This window comes from Ursus americanus, chromosome 2 (assembly GCF_024610735.1).
Source record: "Ursus americanus isolate L20-20 chromosome 2, mUrsAme1.1.p, whole genome shotgun sequence".
Lineage (NCBI taxonomy): Eukaryota > Metazoa > Chordata > Mammalia > Carnivora > Ursidae > Ursus > Ursus americanus.
This window is the reverse complement of record NC_142128.1, coordinates 73411001-73433587: the sequence shown is the minus strand read 5'-3', so window position 1 is coordinate 73433587 and position 22587 is coordinate 73411001. Positions and strand designations below refer to the sequence as shown.

The following is a 22587-nucleotide window of genomic DNA, read 5'->3' as shown; positions in this document are numbered from 1 at the left end:
ATGATTTCACTTATATGTGGAATCTAAAAACCAAACCAAACCAAACAAATAAACAAATAGACTTTTAAATGCAGAGAACAAACAGGTGGTTGCCAGAGGGGAGCAAACTGGAGGGGTAGGTGAAATAGGTGACGGGGATGAAGAGGTACAAACTCCCAGTTATAAAATAAATAAGTCATGGAGATGAAAAGTACAGCATAGGGAATAGAGTCATAATATTGCAAGAACATATGGTGGCAGATGGTGACTACACTTCTTGTGCTGAGCACTGAGTAATGCACGGAATTGTTGAATTATGTTGTATACCTGAAACTAATACAACATTGTATGTCAACTATACCTCAATAATAAGATAAAGAAGAAAAGAAAAAGATGGAGAAAAATAGAAGTAGGTTTTTAAACATGTATAAACATTTATATAGAAAAAATCAGTATGTTAATTACAAGTCACTATTTTGTATTCATTTAGGAAAATCCTCAAAGGCTTGTATTTATTAATACTTTGTTATTTAAGTGGTGGCAATCACTGTTAAATATATCTTAATTCAGAGATTTTGTTAAAACTCATTTATTGTCCCCAAATGAGTCCAAATAACTGCAGTTGAAGTCCTAATGCGAAATGAACAATCTTCCAATGGGTTGATCTAAACTACCATTTTTCATTACTTGTTCATTTTACACAGTTTTCAAATTCCAATCTGTGGAATAAAGTTCCCTATGTCCCGGGCCTAAGTGTCTTCACTTCTAAAATGGCAAGACTCTGATGTGCAGAAGGAAGCATTTTCTCCCTCTGTTGTCAATCCCGCTGAAGCCCATAAAATTGCGTCCGCCTGTCTCTCAGTGCCTCACGTTCTCTCAAAAGACATGCTGAGATTGCAGCAAGTCTCCTTTTTATCCCTCTGAGGCCAGAGTCCTGGGTCAGGGGTCAGGGTCTGTCTCCTAGAGGCAGGTCACGAAATCCAGCTCCTGCAGCCCGCGGCCCCTTGGCTCAAAGATCCGAGACACAAGTCACCTTGCAGCTGGTTGAGTTCATGACTGTTTCGCAGACCTTCCTTCCACCAGGCACGGCGAAGTCGACCGTGGGGAGGAAAGGGCTGTGACGGAGGTCTGACTCTGGTAAGTGCTGCGCCATATTCTCCGTGCTACTTTCACCAGCGATCAAGCTAATCCTGTACCTGCCTAATGCTTCGCTTCTGTGTCCCTGCCCTGTCCACGTCTCGTTTGATTTTGAAATGGGGTAAGGAAAGTTATAGTTTCTCAGCTCCCCCAAGGCTTTCATGATCCCTTCTGACAATAATACTTCACTCTTCTGTTGAATTATTATAATCCTACATTTATCTTGAAAGATAAAATTGCATTTATTTAAAGAAGAAGAAGAAAAAAAAAAAAGCCCAGCACATGCTGGGCATCTGATATACAAAAAGATTTAAAAAGCAGAGACTCACCCTTACATCCTATGTGTGGGGTCCAAGTCAAATTTCTCTGACAAGTCACAGTCGTAGGCGCATCCGAAGCAGGTTCATAGCCGCGATGGCACTTGTACCTCAACACGGTGCCGATATTATATATTTGCTCTTTGGTTGGCACGTGGTTGTTGTATCTTTCCCAGTAGGCATTTGGGATGTTTGGTAAGTCAGTACAACTATCTGCTCATAAAGAAAGAACAAGGGGAAGAGACACTGCTACGAGGCATGCAGCAGTGATCATCAGCAAACCTGTCCTATCAAAGGATGCCCTGTGTTCACTCAGCCAGCAACTGTCTCGCCCTGGCTAATGCATCAGCCACATCAGAAAACAAGCTAGCACCAAGTTATCGTTATTACTATGAACATAATTTTTCATGATCCACATGAGTTTATAGTTTCAGAGTGTCAGAATCACAGTTAGTCTATATAATATTTTTGTGGAAGTTGGAAAAAGGCATTGCCCCCCCCCAACAGGACACTTCACTATTTATCTTTCAAACCAATTATCATAATGGGATGATTTTGTTAGAACAAAACAAGTTTCCTACTAACTGCAAGAAAATTGTTGAAACAAATACACTAATCCACCATGTCTACAATGTTAATGTCTCCCTTTAGGGTTGAAGTGGCCACAACCTGCACAACTGTATATGGCAGTCTTTTGTGATTATATAAGACCTTGCCCAGTGTACTGTAATCTTTCTTTTTTCCAACAACTAGAAAAAAATAAAGACAATTATTGACCCAAATTTAAATTTTTACTTCAGTTCAAGGGGGTTTAGGCATACAAATATGCCCCCACCAATATTTCTGGGTAATTTAGATGCCAAACTTTGAAATCCCTCCATGGTCCATACTTACTGAGCTCACAAATGGGAGGAGGAGGATCCCAGTCATTATCTTCTCCACAGTGGATTAAACTGCTTCCTTTGAGAATAAAACCTTCCTCGCAGTCAAATATCATGGAGTTTTGGTAAGTATAGATGGTTCTAAATCCAGAGATTGCTTTTCCATTTTTAACCTCTGGCTTAGGACAGATGACTTCTAAAGAATCGCAAGAAACGATGAGTGGGTTGTAAAAGAGAAATTGCAATAAGGCTATTACTTGCTGTTGCTAATACAGTTTCAACCATGACACAAAAGCCTACTATGGTGTACGTCAAGTAGATACAAGGAAAACATTTTAAAGTGAATATAATTCCAGCTTTCAAAAGCCTCAGTAAAATGAGGTCCCATCGTATCGGTTCTGTTATGATATGATTGTGAATATCTCCCAGCTTACTCAAGAAAAACCAGCCATTTATAACCTGAAGAAACATATTCCTCAAAGTCCTCATAACCCTCCCCTTACGGTGGCCTACTTTCCTGCATGATTTCAGTGTGGGTCAGTGGCCAATGGTAATGATATGGTGGTCATGAGGAAGAGGCAGCCAGGCATCCAAGATCTGTGGTCTCACAACAAAGAACAAACCAGCCCCACCACCCAAACCCACAGCAGTCAGTCATCCTGACCCCATGTCAGTCCCGCCACCTTGATGACTCATGGCTATGGCGGAAGCGACCTTCGCCACTTGGCTGGATGGTTGCAACAGGTGCCTATGGGTTGAGTTTTGTCCCACTTCCTTTATTGTCCCTTCTGTAGACAATCTTATCTTTCTGAAATGCAACACATTCTACTTCTCTTTGAAAAGCCTTTCAAATGTTTCCCTTTCACCTTCGCTCTGAACTCCTCAGAGGGACACGTGAGGCTCTTTGTAACCTGGCTCTGCTCACGTTCCATCCTCAGTCTCTGCCATTTCCACCTCTTGCTGTCTGGACCCTGGCATTTTGAATTGCTTGCAGTATCATGCTTTTTCATCCCCTGATTTGACTGTGTTCTGTGGTGAGTCAGAATATTAAGTGATACCGTGTAGGCACTTAGTTGCAAAGGAAGGTGCCTCAGATTAACCAACTAACAACACACAGATCTTCTGATTTTTTTTTCTTTGTCCTGTAGGCACTTGTGGTGAACATTATAAGGGCTAACCAATATTTCCACTTCCTCTCCCTGAACAGACAAAAGGCAATAGTCCTCAGTTCCTTCCAGGTAGGGTCTACACATTACTAGTTTGGGACAAAAGACTGTAAAGTGACATGTGGTCACTTCAGACCAACACTCTTTTAAAGAGCCAGGGCATCCTTTACTTTTCTCTCTTCACCTACTGAACGGATTCTGAAAGCGCATTTTGATGTGGAAGTACCACAAGATCAAAGCAACCTGGATTGCTAGACGTGTTGCTAAATTTACACCTAGACTACACCTAGCTTAGAGAGTCCCCAGGACGTGCAGCAGACTCGGTATGAATGAAAATCAACTTTTACTTTGCAAAGCCAATGAGATATTGGTGCTGTTTTGTTACTGCACACTGAGACATCGTACATAAATATCAGTTGAACCAATAAACGACTGCATCCTTGCAATGATTAGTCTTGGAATCATTCTCCTTCCCCCACCAAATTCACCTTCTTCTTTTCAACAAACCATTCAAACCAAAGTTCATCACTGTGACTTACTTTTGCAAGTAGGAGGACTTGGCCTCCAGACACCTATTGTCTTATTTTCCACTGTGCAAGAAATGGAGGCTTTGCCTATCATTGAGAAGTTGGGGTCACATCTGTAGGTGACAGAAGAGCCATATGTGTAGAAATCTTCATCTTCACCATTGTGCTTCCCATTGCTGATGTCTGGAGGAGGCTCGCATTTAGCAACTGGGGGTGAGTGAGGAAGAAGAAATAATCAGGAAATGTATCTTTGCAAACCTAGCATTCATGATGCAAATTCTAATGGACGGTACAAGAAGCAGCAAAGATGCACAAGAGTTTTCTTTTCTAACATGGCTTAGGTTTGTAGTCAAGCCAGAAAAAGTCTTTACTTACTTACACATAGTGGGAGAGGTTCACTCCAATCAACTCCTTTATCTTGGATCTCACAATAACTAGTGGCTGCGCCAATTAAAATATATCTGAATGAGATAGGATCAAAGAGTTCAATGAAATTCTTCTTACCTTAAATTAAGTTGGATAAAGGGGTCTGAACAAACAAACTGGGTACTCAATAGTAAAAATGAAGAAATAATGTTTTCCAGATAACACTTCCCATTGAGCCTTCCATTCAGTAAAACTTCATCACTGCAATGACATGTGTGTGTTTGTTCATTCGTTCTTTGATTCCGGAATCTATTATTGGGCATCAACTGTATCGGGCATGGCATTCATCCAGAGCTCAACCAGGACAATGTAGGGTAAAAGACCCTTTTGAATCTGTTCTGCAATTTTGTCTAGATGACAGTATCAGCCAGGTTACTGGCCTCAAACTCTCAGGCCCTTCTGACTTCCGGGTGCTTACCCTCTCCAATACACCATTAACTGTCCCACTCACGATCCCCATTTTTTATGGCTCTTGACAAGTTCTAAGCTTTCTTCAGTTTGTCTTGCTACCCTCTGTGTATTATGGTAACAGAAAGAAAAAGCATTGTCAGTATGTCTTAAAATGGTACTATTATCAAGGAATAAACGTACACTGTGGTTGAACACTAATGGAAATGTGACCTTTTGCAAACTAGAGCCCCTGGGACTTATTTAATTCTAACTCAAAGAAAAATTAATCTTTTAATAAGATAAAAGACAGTGAGAATTAAGCATTTCTTTCTTTTGGAATTTCTTGGAAATATAAGTTTTCTAAGCTACCCAGGAAACCAAGGGAAAAGTATGGTTTCGAGTTATTCCAGTAGGAACACTTCAGCATTCCAACAGCACTTTCCTTCTGAATCTTCTCACTTTCCCTCTCAGGAGCCATACAGGATAAGGAATAAATAAGGATACGCATGCAAAAATCAAACAAAAGGAAACAACAACATTAGAGGAAAATGTTAAACACAGGGGACAAGCAAAGGAGAATCAACACATACTTAGTTGGAGAACGTGAAGGAGGAACACAAAACAGAACAAAATAGCTATTTTAAAAATATATTTCAAGTAAGTATTGCAGAAATAAAATAATACTTAATCTACATTTTAAAAGAGCAGCACATAGCAACAAAATGTTGAAGTATATGGTCCATATCAAAATAACTAAAGATTGTTCTGAGTTAAAGTCACTTGAAATAGACAAAGGAAGGCACTCTGACTTCTCCGTTTCTTCCAGAAAGCAGGAGATAAAACTCTCGTGTGAAAAATGCTTTCCCCATAACAGGAGGGAAAGAATGATCTTGCCACGAGAGATGGGGAGGTGAAGCCAGGAGAGATCTGTACAAATTGACCTTGTCAAAAAATAACCCTTATCTTCCTACAGCTTTTCATGGATTTGTGTTGCTTTTCCACAATTGCCACTTTTTGTTCTGCCTAGTATATACAACTGAGGCCTCACCACTTTTTGAGTCTTCATTTTCCTGTGAAGTCTCCCAAGGACGTCGAAAAAATAAAATTTGTATGCTCTTCTCCTGCTAATCTGTCTTATGCCAACTTAATTCGCTAGCCCAGTCAGAGACCCTCACAGGGTAGAGGAAAAGTTTGGGGAAGAGTTTCTTCAAAAATTAAGTTAAATACTAATCCAGTACTGATTTAAAAATATGCCTAACTTTAAATTTTATATAGAAAAATGAAAAAGTATTGTCAGGAAATTTTTTTAAAAAAGCAATAAGGCAGGACTACTCAGATAGGCTATTAAAATATATTATAAAGCCTTGAGAATACATCATTGTGAAATGTGGATATGAATATGTAGGCAAAACAATGGCATTGAGCAGAAACATATGCAGATACATACAAGATACATGCGAGAATTTAATATAGTGTTAAAAAGCACTCTCAAATCAGTAAACTAAAGAGGGACTTTTGGGATAACAGGAAAGTCATATGGGAAAATATAACCTAGGATATGTATCTTGCACTGTGTATCGTATATTGTCTCCAAATGGATCAAAGCTTAAGCGTTAAAAAATATGAAAACATAAAAGTAGCAGAGGAAATCTAGGCAAAGAGTTTAAAATCTTGTGTTGGAGAGGGTTTTTAATGAAGACCTAAGATCCAGAAGCCATTTTAAAAAGAAAGTTTGATAAATTTGAAGCATTAAGACAATTTTTCCTTAAGAGGAAAAAAAATGTATCAATAGCCAAGTCAAAAGGAAAATAATATACCGGGGGGGGGGGGGGAGTTGCAGCTCCTATCAGAAACAAGGTCTAAATCCTAATATGCGTAGGTTCATGTGTATATATCATGTGTGTGTGTATGTGTGTGTATGTGTGTGTATACACACACATATACATATATATATATATGTTCATGTATGTAGGTATCCGTCCTAGAAAATAAGAATAAAAATTTCAAAAAATTAATTTAAAAAAATAGGCAAAGGATATGCCAAATAGTTCACAAATCAATACAAATCTCTCTTGAACACGTAAAAATATGCTCAATCTCACTCATAATAAGAGAAATATACATTGAAACTGTAGTAAGATTTCATTTTTACCTCTTAAATTGGAATATTTTCAAAAATTTCACAAGTTTTCAAAAGATTGACAACACAGTTGGAAAGCCTATGAAGAGACAGACATTTACATACTCTGCAAAACATTGTAACCTCTAAGGACAGCAATTAGGCAACATCTTTCAAATTTTCAAATATGTTTACTCTGACCCAGAAATCCCACTCTGGAAATTTACCCTACAGTTATGATTACATCTGTACAAAATTATGTATGTACAAAGTGATATATCAGAGCACTGTTCAGAATAGCAAAACAGTGAAAATATCCACGGATCTATCAAAGGATTGTTACTCTATGATACATCACACAATAACATTCTATGAAGTTGTAAAGGCAAATCCATGAGGAGCTTCTATGCACAAACATGGAACTATGTTCTATACATACTGATGAGTAAAAAAATAAAGCAGGATTCAAAGCTCCCTTTGCTATTGGAAAGGTGTAAAATAAAAATATATACTAATTTTCAGCTTGTATTTGTAAAAGTAAACATGAGAAAGATACATAAGAAACCAATACAAATGTGGATCCCTGTTTAAGGACACAAAAAAATAGGGTGGATGGCAAGAGGGTAGAAGTGAGAATTCTCAGTGTATGTGATTTTACATCATTTTTACTTTTGAAATAGATCAGCTATTTATTAAAATTAATGTAAAAGAACTGTTTCTAGATTGTTTCACACTCACCCTTCTGAACAAACAAATTCTATGTGTGATCCAAAGAAGTGATCTGTCTTAGCTATGACTTTCCCATTTTGTAATTCTCCTGGGTTTCTGCATCGTTTCTCTGACAGAAAAATTAAAATGATGATTAGTGATTCCGAGCACTCACAGATAAGGCATTAGAAGACTGATTGATTAGCTTTGACCTGTGCTTCCAGAAAGATCCAGAGGTTGAGATCCAAACTTATTTCTTATCCCAATTCACTAAATTTTTACTTTGGAGGATAAATGACAAAATTTGATCTCCTATTTTTCTGGTACATTTCACCAATAGAGAAAAATACTCAGGTAAATCACTATGGTTGATAGAGTCCGTGGTCCAGGATAGTTGCTGATCAGGGAGCTAGCTCCTTTCTAGATCTGTGGCACGTACTTTGTATGTAGGCCACTCAAAATGCATGTGCTTGCAATAGAGAGTGTAGATACCCTCAGTGTTGGAAGAATATTACAGAATTTATTCCCAGCTGTAAGTGAATCACAGAATCTTCTTCCAAACACAGCAGGTATTTGGTTGAGGTTTCTTTGGAAACCGCATTACCTCTCTCTAGTTACATAACTTTTAATGACTTTGTAAAGAAGGAATCTGGTTTTCAAAATATTAAAATTGAATTTGTAGTTCACTTCAGAAAGAAGTGTTGACTGAATTACAGTGTAAAGGATAAGCTTATTTTTCACTGCGACTAGGCAGTTCGTAATTCCTGTTTTATTTGGTTTTTTGTTTATGCTTTTCAAAAAGTAGCGCACGCATGTACCTTGAAATCAGTGACTTGACAACTGGATGGTTTCTTAGGGACCGAAGATTCTCATTTGCACTCAGAAAACTTAATTCCTGAGACAAACTTGCAAAGAAGGGAAAAGCACAAATAAGAAAAATAAGTGTTCATACTTACTGGTACAGAATTCGTTGTATCTCCATGTGTTACGTTGACAGGTAACAAAGGTATTTAAAAAATTAACCTTACTGAAGCCAGGACGGCAGGCGTATTTCAGGACAGTTCCAGTGTTGAAGTATGTCTCATTCAACACAGTTGTTAGAGAAGCAAAGTATAAATTTGGTGGGGGACCACAACCTCCTGGACACCAAAATGACAAAGTTATAGCTTGAAACCAGCATCTTAATATTTCATTAGTCTGATTTTTGGAACAAGGACCATTCTTTTCTCTTCTAATCAAGAAAAATAATAACTCTTTTGTCCCCATTGTTCAACAAATCCAGTGAGTGATGAGTAATACACACTTGCTGATAAATGAAAATGATAGAAGGCAGAATCCTTTTCCCCTTTTCATCCCCTTTCTACTGTTTATGAGATAGTTTATCTAAAGGATGGCAGATATGATTCCATCCCCCCACCAGATTCCTCATATCTGCTGACTCAGTGATATCTGAGCAAAGCCAGCAGTTCCTACAATTTTCCTCAACAGAAACATAGTATTGCAACACTAATACCCTTATGCAAGATGGCTTTTCTCAGGAAAGGGAAGCCAGGTGGCTGGGAGATGGATAAGAACCACACTCTTAATTTGCACCTTTCTGTACCTGTCAGATTTTGAATGATGCAAAGGAAGAAGCATGGAGTCCTTGAAACATAAAAATATTAATCCTGCTTTCCTTGCAAGAATGAAATAGGGGACCAATTTACCTTTCAGGAGCCCTAGGAGAAGTCTATACCTATTTCTCCTCTCTATTCTGGATAGACCCAGAGGCAGTGAAAATTTTTCAGTCGGGCTGATAGATCACACAGACTTGTTTCAAGTCATGGTTGGGAGACAAATTGTTTTGGAAAATTCCTGGAGGAGAAATGCTAGGGGGAGGTGTCTAGAAAACAGCCTCTTCTATGGATAAAACAAATTCCCCATAAATCCCAAATAATTCCAAATTCCAAATTCCTGGTCAAATCAACCCTTGTTGCTGAAGGTGGCTTTCTGCTAAAAGCTGAATCATCTGTTAGTGTTAAGAGCAAATGAGCGGATGATCTTGAATGTTTGTTGCCAACCTGAAATTATCTCTTTAGTACTCACCAAGAACAGTAGCCATTAGAGCAGCAACCAAGGTCATTTGGAACAGAGCTGGATGAGAGACTCCCCACAGACTAGAGAAGGGCTGGGCTGCCATTTTCTCTTTTCTATGAAGGATCCCGTTTGGAGCTCTGGGGTGCATGACCTGATGATTCTCCCACATTTTTCTGCCAAAAAAACTCAACTTAATAAGCAGTCATTGAATTCCTAGTTGTCATTAAGCACTAGGTTAAATACTATGGGGAAATTATGGCCTTAGGTAGAAGAAAACACATGCACACAAATGTTACGATATGACACAGGGAGGGTTAGCCTCCACTCAGAGGAGAGATGGGGAGGTGGTTGCTAAGAAGGGGCAGCTTATAGAAATGTCCAAGTGGGATATGAGGGTCAGGTTTAGGGATTTATAGATGCTACTCTTTAGGGAATAAAGAACCACTGTTTTTCATTTTGGATTTTGTTTCCCCTTTGTTTACTTTTAACTAAAGAGTGATTCATTCTTGTGCTTATTTATTTATTTATGTTATTTTTATGTTCTATTAGCCAACATATAGTACATCATTAGTTTTGGTATAGTGTTCAACGATTCATTAGTTGCATGTAACACCCAGTGCTTGTGCTTTTAAAAGATCACTGTGGCAGATGCGTACATGATAGACCGAAGTAAACAAAGAGAAGAAGCAGGAAGGTTGAGGAAGAAGACTATTGCAACTGGCCAGGTGAGCCACAGAAATGGTCTGACCAAGGAAATGGCAGACGAGTTGGAGAAAAGGGAACAAATGTAAGACAAAATAATACCGAAAGGCAGGAAAATGATGAGATAGAGAAAAGGAGTCAGATCTGTGTAATATTGAGAGTTCCACACGACAACTATCAACAGAGATAATAAAACATCAAGCAATTTACAATTTTAAAAGAGTGGTTTATGGAGAGATATGTTTATCTGTATATTTGGATATACATATAGCTATATAAAGAAAAATACATGGGACGAATTGTACTTTCATATTTGATCAGACTATTTGAAGACTTCTTTAAAGCAAAATCATGAAGGACACTTTTCTCTTCACCACCACTCCTGTTCCCTTTGGGAAAAACAAGATATCTTAAATCTTAAATTTATATTAGAAATAGTCCTTGTCCTCAAAGGAATATATGAAGTTAAGTCCCAAAGAAATACTGCATTTCATCTTTTATTCTGATACTTGTTAGATCCAGATGATTCTATATGCCCCAGCTGTTCATAATTCATACTATGCACTTATCTGTTGTGTGCCCTCAATATTTCCCTCAAAGATGTTTCTGTCCCACATTACAAGAGACAAGTTTATAATGACCCTTCACACTACGTGGAGAGGCCTAACTTCCTAATTGAGTAATGACTCTTTTGATCTTATCTTTCCAAAATTCAGTTATGATGAAGCCATTCTTCCACCTGGCATCAGTTGTGGTCCCCCACCTACAGACCTCCTGGCCCCTGAGCTCCAGACATGGTCACTAGGACAATTCTGCCAAAAAGTAAATTCAACGTGATGATGCACTTACCAAACATATTGGTTTACTAAAATATGTTTACAGAATTTGTACTGAATACATTGAGGTGGTCTAAAGAGGTGTGAAGGAGCCAGGACCAGCATTTGGGGCCCTTACACACCCCTTTTCTGTTTTGTTTGCCCCTCTCTCCGCTCCAGATCTCTAGACTCTCCCTCTTGCCCTAACAATTCGGATGAGACAGGAGACAGGTGGGGGTAAGGTGAGTTCCATGTAGTGAAAAGCAGTCCACTACATCATCCATGAAATTTGCAAAATATGATAAATTTCTCCCATCCAATGAAAACTGTTATGAACAGTAAAAACTATAGAAATGAGTTTCTTTAATTTTTGATGAGTTCATAGATTTGGTTGAATTTCAATGAAATTGAAGAAAGAGGTTTGAAAATACCAATATGTATTTAAAAAATTTTTTTAAAATAAGCTGTGAATTGTTTTCCATTTTTAAAAAATGAAGTAAAATAGGGGCGCCTGGGTCGTTAGGCGGCTGCCTTCGGCTCAGGGCGTGATCCTGGCGTTCCAGGATCAAGTCCCACATCGGGCTCCTCCGCTGGGAGCCTGCTTCTTCCTCTCCCACTCCCCCTGCCTGTGTTCCCTCTCTCGCTGGCTGTCTCTATCTCTGTCAAATAAATAAATAAAATCTTTTAAAAAAATGAAGTAAAATAAAATAAAAATACAGATATATTGGCAAAATAAAATTTGACTATAAAAACTCAAGAGGATGATAGTATAAAGTGCAAATTCCCCACATGAATTGTTGCAGTTATTACGGTCACAATAAAATATATACATTGGATACACTCTGGAAAATATTCATGAATATATTTATAAAAACAGAGCCTAAGATTAAATTCTTACTTTTAAGAAATTGAACAGAAATACATAAAATGCTGCTACAAAGAACGTATTCATTAGCTGTGTTCGAAAAGAGGGTATTTATAATCATTGAGTATATTCAAAATGAGTACTTAAAACGCTGTTCCATAAATCGATCATTCGACAAACTTAGCAAATTGATTTCAGCGAATTTATCCTTCAGGAATTGGCATTCACTCACTGGCTTCCGTCATTTGGTCTGAGCCCCCGAGCTTTGGTTGACTTGGACAATCTGGATCCCTGATAATCCCAAACATTTTCCTATAAGGCACCCCTGCCCATATCACTTGCCCTCTTGTCCTTCTTCCCTCTTTGATTCCTACTCATTCTGCCAGTCTTTTCTCCAATGTCCCCTCCTTCCCTCCAGGCCAGTCTCCATATTCTAATTACAACTTGTATTTATAATTTTGATTCAGATGTGGCTTGTACCTGACATCTGAAGTCTGTCTTCAACCCTAGACCACAAGGTCCTTGTAGTCAGAGGTGGGTTCTTACTTGCCTCTGCCCCACCTGGTACCTAGCACTGGTACCTATGCCTCACATAGTTAAAGCACTCAATAAATGTGTGTTGAAGTCACTTTCAAAAGCACCTAGTGATAAAATGTTTTAAAGAGGAATAATACTGCTCTGCATCCTAAGAGTGTCTGTTTTGTCAAGGTCAGAGTTTAACTGATTTTAAAGTTCTTAATGAGAACAGAGCCTAGTGACTTTCTAGGCTCTTCCCCATCCTTAACATGAAGTCATCATATCCTCAGCCATTCAACAGAAGACAGTGAGGAGGGAAGGAATGAACAAAACTGGTTCTCCCTCCACGGGTTAGGACAGGAGATAAAATGCAGCCATATATACAGACCCCACACTGGGCTGAGGAATTCCTATCAGTCAGCTTCACGCTGAGGCACAGACACCGTGCTGGGGGACACAGGAGGACAGCATGTAGCCAGACCCTGGGGCATGGGCTCTGGAGTCAGATCCAGGCTATGTGGATTGAATCCTGGCTCCACCAGATGGGAACTGTGTGTCCCTGGGCAGGATACTCCACTCCTCTAAGCTTCAATTTCCTCTTTTATAAAGTAGGAATGATAACTATACACGTCCCTCAGAATTGCTGAGAGGTAGCTTGGCTTGGTGCACAGACAGCACACAGAAAATATTTGAAAGAAATGTCAGAGAAGTGATGGGATTGGGGTTGGCATGTGACCTTGACAGGACCAGAACTCCTGGAGTCAAAACATCATCATAATAATAATGTACAATTGGGGCACCTCGGTGGCTCAGTCAGTTAAGCAACTGACTCTTGATTTTGGCTCAGGTCATGATCTTGGGGTCCTGGGATCCAGCCTCGAATTGGGCTCCGCGCTCAGTGCAGAGGCTGCTTGTCCCTCTCCTTCCGCTCCTTCCCCTGCTCTCCCCTCCTCTCTCTCATAAACAAAAATAAAATTAAAATAGTGGTGTACAAGCACAATGACATTTGGTTGCATCACCAAGGTACTTCAATTAAACCCCGGTGCAGAGGAGAACCCACTGGACTTGGTCCAGAAACCATTGGTTGGGTCTTCACTGTGGCCTTTGGTGATGGTGAGACCCAGTGCCACACCCAGAACAGACACACTGGAGCCCACAGGGGCCTGTCCTGGGTTTCACTGTCAATCAGAGGGAAACTCACCTACTCCCGTGAATTTGACCATCACCCATGAATCATTCGCAGACCTTTGGGCCCAACTGTCTCTTTGTAAAGCATGTAAAAACTTACATACTTCATAAACTCAGTTGTTAATAAAAATCTTATTCTTTCCTATTCAGTCCCATATATAAATTTTGAGTCTTTGAGCCTACCTCCTTTGCTCTTGTCACTAACTAGTGGAATTCCAGTGCTTAACCTTAAAACTGTGAACATCTCTAAAATTCAGTGAAAGAAATTTCAGCAAAATAAGGAGAAACTATTTTGTCTTCCCCTGTAGCTGCACAAAGGAAGATCTCTGCATCCTAAAGATGACCTTGCAAATGTTATTTCTGGACTTTAGAGATCATTGCTCTGCTACTTGAACAAAACCTTTGACTCTGGAAAACTCTATAAATCTAACTGGTTATGTTCACAAATTATTTTTTGTCTGGGATGATATATAAATTACATTTCTGTTTTTGAGTGTGATAAATACCTGTGAGTTTTCTTTGCAAATCCAGAAATAAATTATTACACTTTTCATTTGTAATCCTGAAAGTAAACTCAAACTTTTCACTCTGTTGGATTTCTCTCTCTCTCTTTTTTTTAAAGATTTATTTATTTATTTATTTATTTATTTGGAGAGCGTGACCTGCCGAGCAGGAGGAGGGGCAGAGGGAGAGGGAGAAAGAGAATCTCAAACAGACTTGACTTGGGGATCGATCCCACGATGGTGAGATCATGACCTGAGCTGAAATCAAGAGTCGGATGCTTAACCAGCTAAGCCACCCAAGCACCCCTGTTAGATTTCTTTTTTTAAAATATTGGCTTTATTGAGGTGTAAGTGACTAAGTTGCAAGATATTTAAAGTGTATATCATGGTGATTTGACACAGGTACAGTTTGTGAAAGGACTGCCCCCCCCTTCCCCACTGCTGGCCACCCATCTTGTTAATGAACACATCCATCCGCTCACATATTTATCCTTTTCTTTTTGGTGAGAACATTTAAGTTTTACTCTCTTAGCAAATTTTAATTATACGAAATGGTGTTATCAAACGTAGTCACTGTGCTTTACATTAGCTCCTCGGAACTTCTTCACCTTACAGATGAAAATTCATGTCCTTCTACCAAGTGCTATTTCGGCACCCCCCTTTAGCCCCTGGCAACCGAGTGTTAGATTTCTTATTTAAGCAAAAATCCTTTTTTTTTTTCAAGTTTAAGGTATAATTCCCAAGGTTCAGATAAGTTTTCCAACTGATTCCTTTTTATCTCCCAACATATGCATCCAACATATCCCAAATGAAAACCGCTATCTTCTCTCCAACACACTTGACCTCTGTGTTTTCTGTCTCAGCTAAGGCAATCATCTCCACCCAGCCTCCCAGACTAGAAACCTGAGTCTTCCTAGCCTCTTCTCTCTTGCGCCTTCCCATATTCAGTCTCCAAGCCCTGTCACGTTGGCCATAACAGCTTTATAATCTGTCACTCTCTCCTACACCCCACTTCCATAGTCCAGGTTTACGTTCTCATAATTCCCTTCACCCACCCTAGATCACCACCGCAAACGCCTCCAAACATTTGTAAGCCAGCTTCTAGGCTGACACTCTTATATTCCTAAAAAGCAATTTACTTAAAAATGTCAATGGTTCGAAATTTACTAGGTTTCTATACCTCTCCCAACCCTCCCTCTGCTTCTTCTACTCACTGAAAACATTGTGCTTCAACTTCATGAAGGTCCTTACCTTTCCCAAAATACATTCTGGATTTTTTAAAAGATTTTATTTATTTCTTTGAGAGAGAGAGAGAGAAAGAAAGAGAGAGAGCATGCACAAGTGGGAGGGAGGGGCAGAAGGAGAGGAATAAGCATACTCCCCGTAGAGCCGGAAGCCTGACATGGGGCTCGATCCCAAGACCCTGGGATCATGGCCTGAGCTGAAGGCAGACACTTAATCAACTGAGCAACCCAGGTGCCCCATCCTGGATATTTTTAAACACTTGCAAGCATTTGCGTATAATATTTCTTGTAACAGATGCTCTTACCTTCAACCTGCTCCCCTCCTTAATGAAGAATTGTCCAACGCCACTGAGAATTATCAGCCTCTTCTATGCTCCCTTAGTATTTTGCTGATACCTTAATCGTAATACCACATTGCAATGTTTCTCTTCACTGTCTATTCATTTTTGCCTCCTAAAATAGGTTGTGGGTCCCTTGAAGACAAAGATGTTTATTCAACTTCCTAGTGCTGACCTGATATTGTAACTGACATGTAATAGTTATCTAATAAATGTGAAATAAATAAAACTCAATATAGTTTTATCTTCAGAGTGAGAATGACTAACTGCCTTACTGAGGACCAAATGGAATAATGTCTGTGAAATGCTTTGTAAATTTTGAAGAGATAAATGATACAGTGATCCCACTTCCCTCTCTAGTTCTCAGGGTGTATGGTGGCTCAGTGGGCCAGGGGGGCATCTGGAGTTCACCGTCACTATGCTTTGTGGTCCCTCAGAACATGCACAGGATTCAGCAGACTACAGAGGATGGAGATGGAGGCTAAGACTTGTGCATTAAAGAGACCCAAATTTGAGCCCCATTCATATTACAGTCTCATTCTATGATCTTGAAGAAGCCATGTCAGCTCCTTGGGTATCAGTTTCTCATCTCTCAAATGATGACAGTAAACTTAGATCATCTTTCTATTCCATACAAAGTCTAGAATGCTATTAGCCGCCCACTGAAAAGCTAAGACTTCCCTAGTAAATGCCCTCATATTTCTATGATACTATCACCTTTTAAATTCCTATAGAGGTGAAACCAATTTAAGAGCTGTAGTCAACATGGCAGGTCTCTGGTGAAAAATACTGTTGGCATGCGTGGTGCATTACAATACAACCCAAGGCGCTGGGAAAATTCTCCGCCCCTAAATTTCTCCTTCCATTAGAGATTACTTTTTTTTTTAATTTTATTCATTTATTTGAGGGAGGGTGAGCAAGAGAGAACAGGAGTGAGGAGAGTGGGGAAGAGGGAGAGGGAGAAGCAGACTCCCTGCTGAGCAAGAAGCCCAGTGCAGAGCTCAGTCCCAGGACCCTGGGATCATTACCTGAGCCGAAGGCAGACACTTAACCAACTGAACCACCAAGGTGCCCCTAGAGATTGTTTTTTAAATCCATGTACTTGTCTAAATTCTGCCCATTTAAAGCTTGCATACCTCTGGTCTAGTCTCAGCTCCTTTCTTGGGCTGCACACTCACATTGCTTTCAGATTCCAGAAAGAACTTACTTCCACACTTTAACCTCCTTCCTAAAGTCTCTTTATCTATCAGCTTCTTCCTTGTGTGCTCATATTATATTCAAGTGTATCTCTACACTTAATTCAAACCTTCTCTGATGCTTCTGCCAATTCTGGATACTCTATTTTTCATTCCCTTTGTACTACTGTATTTAGGGACAGAACAGGAGTCATCAAAGAGTGGTTGAGGAGTTGAAATAAGAACAAGAATAGCACTGTGTCCCGCCCCACCAAAGGAGAAGGAAATTTCCAGAAGGAAGGGTAATCAACATTGCCAGATTCGGAAAAGTGAGGAAGAGAAAGGAGGTGAGAACAGTCAAGGCTTCTAGCTTCAGAAAGTAGCTGGAGGCTGACCAACATCCTTCTTATTATCAAATCAAGAGATCTTTGCTGTTGATGGTGGAGAAGATGTGGAGGGGTTAATAAAATCTCCAAAGGGCACTGCATCAATTTTTAGAATGTAGACTATGAAAACCAGGTCTTCTGTGAACCCCTTTGGAAAGTCTGGTTTACCTCCTGCCTCAACTCTCCTGTGTGGAGAGATGGTAAAGAATGAACTAACACCCTCGACTTTAAGATACAATAACAAGACTGACATTTTCCTTCCTTTCTGTTTCAGTTCTCTATTTGTATGCAGTATTATTTCCATTTATAATTTTAAAAATTGAGGCTCAGGGGATTAAAAGTACTTTTTCAAGTCATACAACCCCCTAATGCAGGACTCCTGAAAAGATTTCTCCTGAAAATACCCCCAAGTTTTTGTCTATCTTGCCCTCCTTAAAGGACCAAACCACCAGCCTTTTCCTCAAGGTACCCCAAATAATCCACTGACCTGCAGGTAGCTGAGGAAGCAGTAGAAGACTCTGTCGTGGTGACTTAGGTTGGTTCTCAAGGGGAAAAACCTGCCTGGATCTCTAATAGTTTCAGTTCTTCCCCAGATCAGAGTTTACCAGAATACCCTGAAGCTAGGTAGTAATTGCACCACCAAGAAGTCCCTGAATTCCAGCCATGTGGTTGGCTGGTCAGGGATGGCTAAGTTCTAATGGATGGGCAGAAACTGTCTAGTGGCCCAGTGAATGATTAACAACGGATATAAAGCACTGGTATTTACCTAATCTCCTTCCTGGGCACTAACCCTCCTTCTTGATAACATGTTGCAATCATTTGTTCTCTCCTCTGCCAACCATTTCCCCTAAGTGGAAAGATAATACAAATGTGATGCCAGAATTCATTTTTTCTTTTCCTAAATACAAGACAGACATACAGGATGCAATCCAGCTAGCCTAGAAAACTTGGGTACTGTAGGGTTGAGATTAGGTCCATTTTGATCCACTCTCCATGATGCTAGGTCCAGCAGGCCTTCCTGGGGCTCAGTGACGGATGACTTTTCCCTGTGCTAGTCTTTATTCCATACCAAGAAAGTACAATGGTGGGGAGTTTAACAAATTTACCGAATTCCTTCTTTGGGCCAAGTTGCCTGGAACACGATCCATATTCAGTACCTGTTAATTAACTACCGCCACCACCACTACTACATGCTGGACGCCAAATGACTTCCAGAAGTTGGTTTATCGTTGAGCGCTGCTCCGACAAATGCCAAAGGGCTGGCATGTCTGTGATCACACAGATCTAGGAAGGCCCCCAAACCCTGACATTATCTAATTAAGGTATCAATCCTCAGGATCAAGATTTGTGTGCTTGGGAGATTACTATTAGAAGGCAATTTTTCCCAGAAACTTCACTTTTTCTGTCATAAACACCAAAAGTTTCATAAAGGTTGCAGAAAAGAGTGGAGTTGGAGCACCACAGAAGCTTTGACAGAAAGACGGGATTTGAGCAGGCCTTTGAAAAGTGGAAATTAGATGAAAATGAGAAGGTTATTAGACATAAAGAGAACATGGGCTAAATCACAAGGTGAGACTGATTTGCCCATTTGACAAGAATGAGTGTAGAGGAGGATTCCAGATTATGCCAAGTCTTGAGGTGAAGTTGAAGGAAACACCACCTTTAAAGCTGAGTCTTTAAAATATCATTTCCCAATCTGTTGGAGTGCTTTTCTTTACTTTCCATAGTGACTGTTGCAAATTTTTCTCTTTAGGTCGCGGAATGGTCTTCCTCTCAGCAGGTGATCTTGCCTCCTACTCCACTAAACAATCATTCTACAGTAGCTTCTATTCACCTCACATTTTCTCTCCTAGTCACTGGTTTTTTTTTTAAGATTTTATTTATTTGAGAGAAAAAGAGAGAGAGTGCGAATTGGGGGAGGGGCAGCAAAAGAGGGAGAAGCAGACTCCCCACTGAGCAGGACACTGGGATCATGACATGAGCCCAAGGCAGACCCTTAACTCATGGAACCACCCAGGCACCCCTCCTCTAGTCACTCTTGCTTCAGAAGAGATCTCTTTGTTTTCTTATTTTCAATGCTCTTTCACCCTGAAATTTCCCCTAAATCTTGCCAAACCCTCAAATTCCATTTTTGTACTGTCATGAGATGTTCAACTTTGGTTTCCTGTGTTTCCGGCCTACTCTTTCTCATTAATTCCTCCCAGCCCCTCCCATTGTGGTCTTTCAATCTGGCTTCTTCCCTCTCTTAGGGACACACTTCTTTCAGGCACGTCCTTATCTACAAATCCAAAATTTCTTTAACTCAACTCATGATTTCTTGGCAGCCCCTAACACTGCTGACAATCTCCTTTCTGAAACTCCTCTCCTTTGGCTCCCGTTACTCTGAACTTCTCTGATTCCCCTCTTTCACGAAATGCTCTTTCTTAATTGTTCATATCTCTTCTTGTTCTTTCTCATCTACATATAGATATGACCCAGGTTCTTCTTTTCAAAAACTTTTCTCTTCATTATCTTTACAATTATTTTACCTGCTGTCATGGTTTAAACTATTCCTTATAAGAGAACCACCCCATAACCATCTTTTTATCTCTGATTATCTCCTAAATGCAGACTTAACATTTCTGGTTGCTCTTCAAACATCTTACAAGCACTTTATGCACAGCACACCCAAAGAGGAACTTCTCGTTTCCTGCCCAGAAGCTTCACCTTCTGACCCCAGCAATAATCCAGGCTTCCAGGAATAGAATTTCAAACTCACCTTTAAACCCTTCCTCTCCCTCATCCTCCAATGTTCAATGAGTTGATAAGTTGCTTTTATTTGGTTTTCCAGTGTCTTTCATGTCTGATATTCTCTCTCTGTTTCTGCCGCCATCATCCAGTTCAGGTATCATCGTCTCCCGCATGGACTACTGCAGTAGCCCTTAAAACGGTATCTTTCTCTCTATTCTTTTCTACTGCTACCTATACTACATACCGTTGTAAGCAAAATCTGTGTTTGGTCCTCATCACTTCTCTTTTCGAAGTCTTTGATCTCTTCTCCCTGCCTACCAAATAAAGTTTAAATTCTCTAACATGCCCTTTAAAAACCTCCATCAACCGGCTTTAATGTGTCTGTCCAGACTTCTTTCTCATCACTTCCCGTGCTTTATCCAGGCCAATCCAGACCAATCCAGGCTATGTGCCATTCCCTAAACATGCTCCATCTTTCCTGCCTCTCTGCACAACACGTTTTTTAAAAACATTATTAAAAACTCAATTTTTTTTTTAAAGATTTTATTTATTTATTTGACAGAGATAGAGACAGCCAGCGAGAGAGGGAACACAAGCAGGGAGAATGGGAGAGGAAGAAGCAGGCTCATAGCAGAGGAGCCTGATGTGGGGCTCGATCCCATAATGCCGGGATCACGCCCTGAGCCGAAGGCAGACGCTCAACCGCTGTGCCACCCAGGCGCCCCTAAAAACTCAATTTAAAACATTAAAGAACTTGGGGCACCTGGGTGGCTCAGTCAGTTAAGCGTTTGCCTTCAGCTCAGGTCATGATCTCAGGGTCCTGGGATCAGCCCCGCGTTGGGCTCCCTGCTCAGCAGGGGAGTCTACTTCTCCCTGTCCCTCTGCCCCTGCTCGTGTGCTCTCTCTCCCCCCCCCTCTCTCAAATAAATAAATAAAATCCTTAAAAAAAAACAAAAACAAACATTGAAGAACTTTAAGAGAATAAACACATGGAATTTCACCATCCTAAGACAACTGTTTTCATCTGTGCCTATTATTGCCTGTTTTATAGAAATACAATCATGAGTCCTTATTATTGTATTCTACTTTAACTTAGGATTATATTTTTAAAATTTTCTGTTCATAATCATCACTGTAAAAAGTTGCATTACATTTGATGTGCCATAATTTACTAAAAATTTTCCTAAGATTGGATATTTCAAATGTTCACAAGGCCTCCCCAGGATAGACAATATACTCAATAATAGAATGGATAGCTTCAAATTAAAAATCATTTTGCTCAAGTGAGATAAATCTGAGGAGTGAATTTACTTGGTTCAAAAGCTTATGGCTCTTTAAGATGTTCTTACTACATTTCTCAAATCTTTTTCCACTTGTAATGTCCTCTTCCCTAATTTTTGTCTCTCAATCCTACTCACTTTTAAAGGCCCAATAACTGTGACTCCCCTTAACAATTTTCCTGCTCCTCCTCATCCCAGACAGAAGGCCTCCTCCTCAAAGCTGAGCTCCCCTAGCACGTTGTTCTTTGAAAAGTTTTTATTTCATTCTAACCGCCCTTAATTAACGATATGTGTATACCTGTCTTGTGTCTATTAATAGACTGTTGGCTACTTGAGAGTTTCTTATTCCTGTTTCTTATTCTCCTTCATAATTTCATCTAGGGACGTTCCATTATTTCAAGCTCTCTTCTGTATTTTGTTTGTATTTCATCTAGATTTGCTATGTGTTTCGGTAGAGGTCGGAGTGAGAGATAGGAGAAGTTTGTCATACCGTCTCAGCATGACATCTTGATAGGAAAATCTACCTCAGGATTCTTGCTTCTTCTGCCCTCTAAAAAGAGGAAAAGAAAATATATTCACTTATATTTCACCATCTCAAATTTACCAGGCAGGGCTGGGTTTCATCCAAAGGTGGTAACCAATATTACTGCAGAAGATTCAGAAACTGGGTTTCATAAACAGGATATAGGGGAGACTCAGAGAAAGTTTAAGTCCTAATTAAGTCGTGATTCTACTTTTGTTTCAACAGGTCATTTCAAGGATATAACCGTTCTGAACCTATTTTTTCAAAGTGAGCGGTTAATTTTTGCTTCATAAGTTTTGGTTAATTTGAGGTTATTTTTTGCCTCACCCTTCGTGTCTCATTAAAATATGACGCATATGCTTACCTTTGATCTGAGCTTCCCATTCTCCTTATAGGCAGCTAATTCTGGTCTTAAGCAGACAACCACCACACTTGGTCTTTCCACATTCTGAGAGCAACACACACACACACACACACACACACACATACACACACACACACACACACACACACACACACACACACAGTGCTTTATGCAACTGCAGTTGGTTACTATGAAGTTGCGTTCCAGTCTGATGAGAAAAATCCCAAACCAG

At 39.8% G+C, this 22587-nt stretch overlaps 1 protein-coding gene across 1 annotated transcript in view; it reads right to left on the bottom strand.

The window, feature by feature from the left end:
• C4BPA (complement component 4 binding protein alpha) overlaps positions 1-18067 on the bottom strand; it is a 28940-nt gene extending 10873 nt beyond the window's left edge. Inside the window, exons 1-8 of the mRNA XM_045787775.2 lie at positions 17946-18067; positions 9736-9899; positions 8607-8789; positions 7681-7780; positions 4383-4468; positions 4020-4214; positions 2328-2510; positions 1446-1646 (exon numbers count right to left, since the gene is read on the bottom strand). Coding sequence (XP_045643731.1) covers positions 1446-1646; positions 2328-2510; positions 4020-4214; positions 4383-4468; positions 7681-7780; positions 8607-8789; positions 9736-9895 — 1108 coding nt within the window. The 5' untranslated portion in view covers positions 9896-9899; positions 17946-18067. The remainder of the gene's footprint in view (positions 1-1445; positions 1647-2327; positions 2511-4019; positions 4215-4382; positions 4469-7680; positions 7781-8606; positions 8790-9735; positions 9900-17945) is intronic.
• Between the last annotated feature and the right edge of the window lie 4520 nt (positions 18068-22587).